This window comes from Vigna umbellata, chromosome 7 (assembly GCF_029865625.1).
Source record: "Vigna umbellata cultivar VRB3 chromosome 7, Vumbellata_1.0, whole genome shotgun sequence".
NCBI classification, from domain to species: Eukaryota; Viridiplantae; Streptophyta; class Magnoliopsida; order Fabales; family Fabaceae; genus Vigna; species Vigna umbellata.
The window spans coordinates 28318812-28322089 of NC_142171.1; the positions used below are offsets into that span (position 1 = coordinate 28318812).

At 38.8% G+C, this 3278-nt stretch overlaps 1 protein-coding gene across 1 annotated transcript; it reads right to left on the minus strand.

The window, feature by feature from the left end:
- Window positions 1-808: 808 nt before the first annotated feature.
- LOC124819542 (protein ROH1D-like) lies at window positions 809-2843 on the minus strand. The gene has a single exon (XM_047291094.2). The coding sequence runs from the start codon at window positions 2357-2359 to the stop codon at window positions 1208-1210; it is 1152 nt and encodes a 383-aa protein (XP_047147050.1). The 5' UTR covers window positions 2360-2843; the 3' UTR covers window positions 809-1207.
- Window positions 2844-3278: the final 435 nt, after the last annotated feature.

Below are 3278 nucleotides of genomic sequence, written 5' to 3' on the forward strand. Positions count from 1 at the left end.
AAAGGATAAATAAATAAAAAATAAGATTGAAAGTTTAGTTGTTCTGCAGAACAGAAATAAATTAAGAAAAATATATACATATTTTTAAAATTATGTAGTCAGATTGATTTGATAGAAAGCAAAGAGAAATAATAGATCAACAAAAATAAGTCCTGCAAATTACATCTTCAACTCTCTCATTCTCTCCCTCTCTACTCTATTACACACCCTTGATCATTCCAAACTTTTTCAACCTCAACTCTTTTTATGAACTCAAACCCCATCTAAAAAGTTCATAGTAATTCATCTTTTATAGATAGATTACTTCTCATTTTGTATGTAGCTGCCACTATAAAGTTCTCTCTGTTTCTCATCAATTTTCTATGTTCACCTCCATTTTGTTAGCCTTTGGTTTCTGGGTTATTAAAGATCTAAAAACGGATTTGGAATGGCTACAGTAATCAATTTCACACATTCACACAGTTAGGAAATCAGGACACTCGTCTTTATATTAATATTAGTGGACTGATAGAGATGTCATCACAATAAATATAAAGGGAAAGTGTCGGTGAAGAGAGAGTAGCCGAAGGGACCATCACAAATGATCTTTCACAACTGAGGAGCTAAGCATATTCAATTTGAAGGAACAAACTTAGCACGCTTCATTTTTTTCATCTACAATACTTCAATTCAAATTTCTTGAGTAGAATCAGATTTCTTATGTAAAAATGTAATATAATGACAATGATAGAATGTATTTACATTTTATATAGACTACTGAAACAAAAAAGAACACAGCAACCACATGTTTGCAAGTGCAGGAGCTATATAAGGAAAATGTATTGAATTACACATACGATCAGAATCAGCTATAATGAGGATGCAGCAAAACACTGAGAAAACTGATTATACAATAAGCCACATCAGAGCACAAATGGAGAAAAGAGTAAAAAGCATAGACCTCAAAGGTCTACTTAAAATATCCTAAATTCTATACATTTTTTTGTGGTTTATAGATACAAGAATCCTCCCTTTACATACCTTACTACTATTACAATGATCATCGATTCAAATCACCATATCCTCTTACCACTCATTGGTTATCCTCCTAGTCATCTTTTAGTCATTCACAAACTTCACTCATCTAAGCAAAATCAGGCTATGATCTCAAATTGCAATGTTGAGTTAAGCATCAACAAACAAACAGTGTTTTTTTTTTTTTTACTTTTTACCCTCTGCCATGGGTGTCAAGCCCTTCAGTTCTGCTGCGCACAATTCTGTGAAACACCTCCCTCACTTGTCGTTCCATAGGGTCCAATCCATCTTTCAAGGCTTCACAAACCCTTGAAACATCTTGCACTCGCTGCCTAACCTCTTCTCCCTTCTTCTCACTCAAAGGAAACTGCAGAGAATCAGCCAACTCATTGATCACTCTAGCACACTTCTCAATCTGGTGAATCTCCTTCAGCAACCCACATGTGTTCTTCCTCTCCCTCTTCTTTGACTCCTCCACGATACGCTCGTGCAGCGCCACCACCGGAGCCGCCCACAGGAACTGCCTCGGAACAGAGAAATGGAGCCCCAGCCCGCGGTCCTGGCAGGGAATTGCAGCCACAAGTGCCCACATAACAAACACCAGAATACAACTCATTGTGTAAATAGGCAACGCAAGGCCATTGGTGGCAACAATATCATTAGCCTTAGGAGGGGACAAGTTGTTCCCAATGGCTTGGAGCTGCCTAGCAGCAGACCAATTCCTTGACACACTCCAAGAAAGTGACCTAAAATGCCCAAAGGAATTGTGCTGATTATTGCCATGGTGATGATCCCTTGAACCGTTGTTGTTTCTACCAAAGGACCTGTTCCTATGAGCAATAGAACCACTGGAGTTGGATTCCTTATCATCAAGCATTCCAATGGCCAAGTCAACAAGAGCCTTCTTTGCGCGGCGAAATTGGCCCTCACCAATGCTCCTCTTCTGATCCAATGCACAGATAACAATCTCCAACAGCTTCTGCCACTGCCTAATCTGCTCAACCCCATCACGGATTGCGTTGCAAACATCAAGGGCCTTCACACTCCTTTCAAAAAACTCACCCACCATGCGATCCAGGGAGGGGTGCTTCGACACCTGATCCCTGTGGTTGTGGAGAATCACCCTGAACTCGTCTTGGCAAGACAGCAACGAATCCAGTAGCTTCCTAACCCATGAAAGAGAGAGCAATTCCCGGCTTTCAACCGAAGATAGCTCTAGGAACCGCTCAGTCACATGCTTCTGAAACAAATCAAGCTCTTGTTCCATGCTTGAACCCTCCATGGAGTGAACCTGAACCCCACGAAGATTCAGAACAGAACCTTGAAACTCTGCCGTCGTACGCATTCTCACACTCAAGGTTTTCAACAGCAATTATAGTGTCGTCACGATCCTTAGTACTACGAGAAATTATCAACAAAGGCGATAGATTCAACCAGTTATAGCAACTCCAAGAACCTTTTAAGTTGTAGCCAAAATCACGATCGGACAGTTTTTCGTAACCTTGCTTACCCACACAGGAAGATCACAGACCCAGTTGTCAAATAACAAATTGAATCGAAAAGTATGGCACTTTCTCTCCAAGTTGAAAGCTTTAGTGAGAGACAATGGAATTGAACACCCCAAGAACGAGAAATTCCACTGCAAAAAAGGGAAAGTGCAGAACTTCGAATTGGGAGAACCCAGAAACGAAATTCGAATACGATTGGGACCCAGTTGGGAACGAGAGAGTGGATTGAGAGAATGTGGGAAAAAGTGAGAAACTTGGGAGAGGAACGAGACAAAGGATCAAAGGAAGAAGAAAGGAAATTGGATGAGTGTTCTGAACTGGAGATGAAAGGGTTATATATTGGGGATAATCGGAATTTGGACCGCGTTTTAAAGTGGTTGGAAAATTAAACAAAAAAAGCGAAAAAGCTTAAAAGAAAATTATTTGGTTAAAATTTATCTCCACAAGAGGCAGTGAAAATTTCTCTTTTTTTTTTTGTTATTAACTTAGAATTTTGGTTATTAGCGGAAGCTAAGGTTGTGTGAATTCCGTACACACGTTTGAAACACGGTGCCAATATCTCATACGAAGGATTCATCGGTTCAATTCTAAATTCAATTTAATTGATGTTGGATAATCATAAATTAAGACCAAGATATATTTGTTAGAAAATAAAGCAACTAAATTATAATATCATTGTCTTTAAACTTTTAAAAAGGATAATGAAAAAAGTCTAAAAACGAAGGTAGTAACAATAATTATTATACGAATTTCACA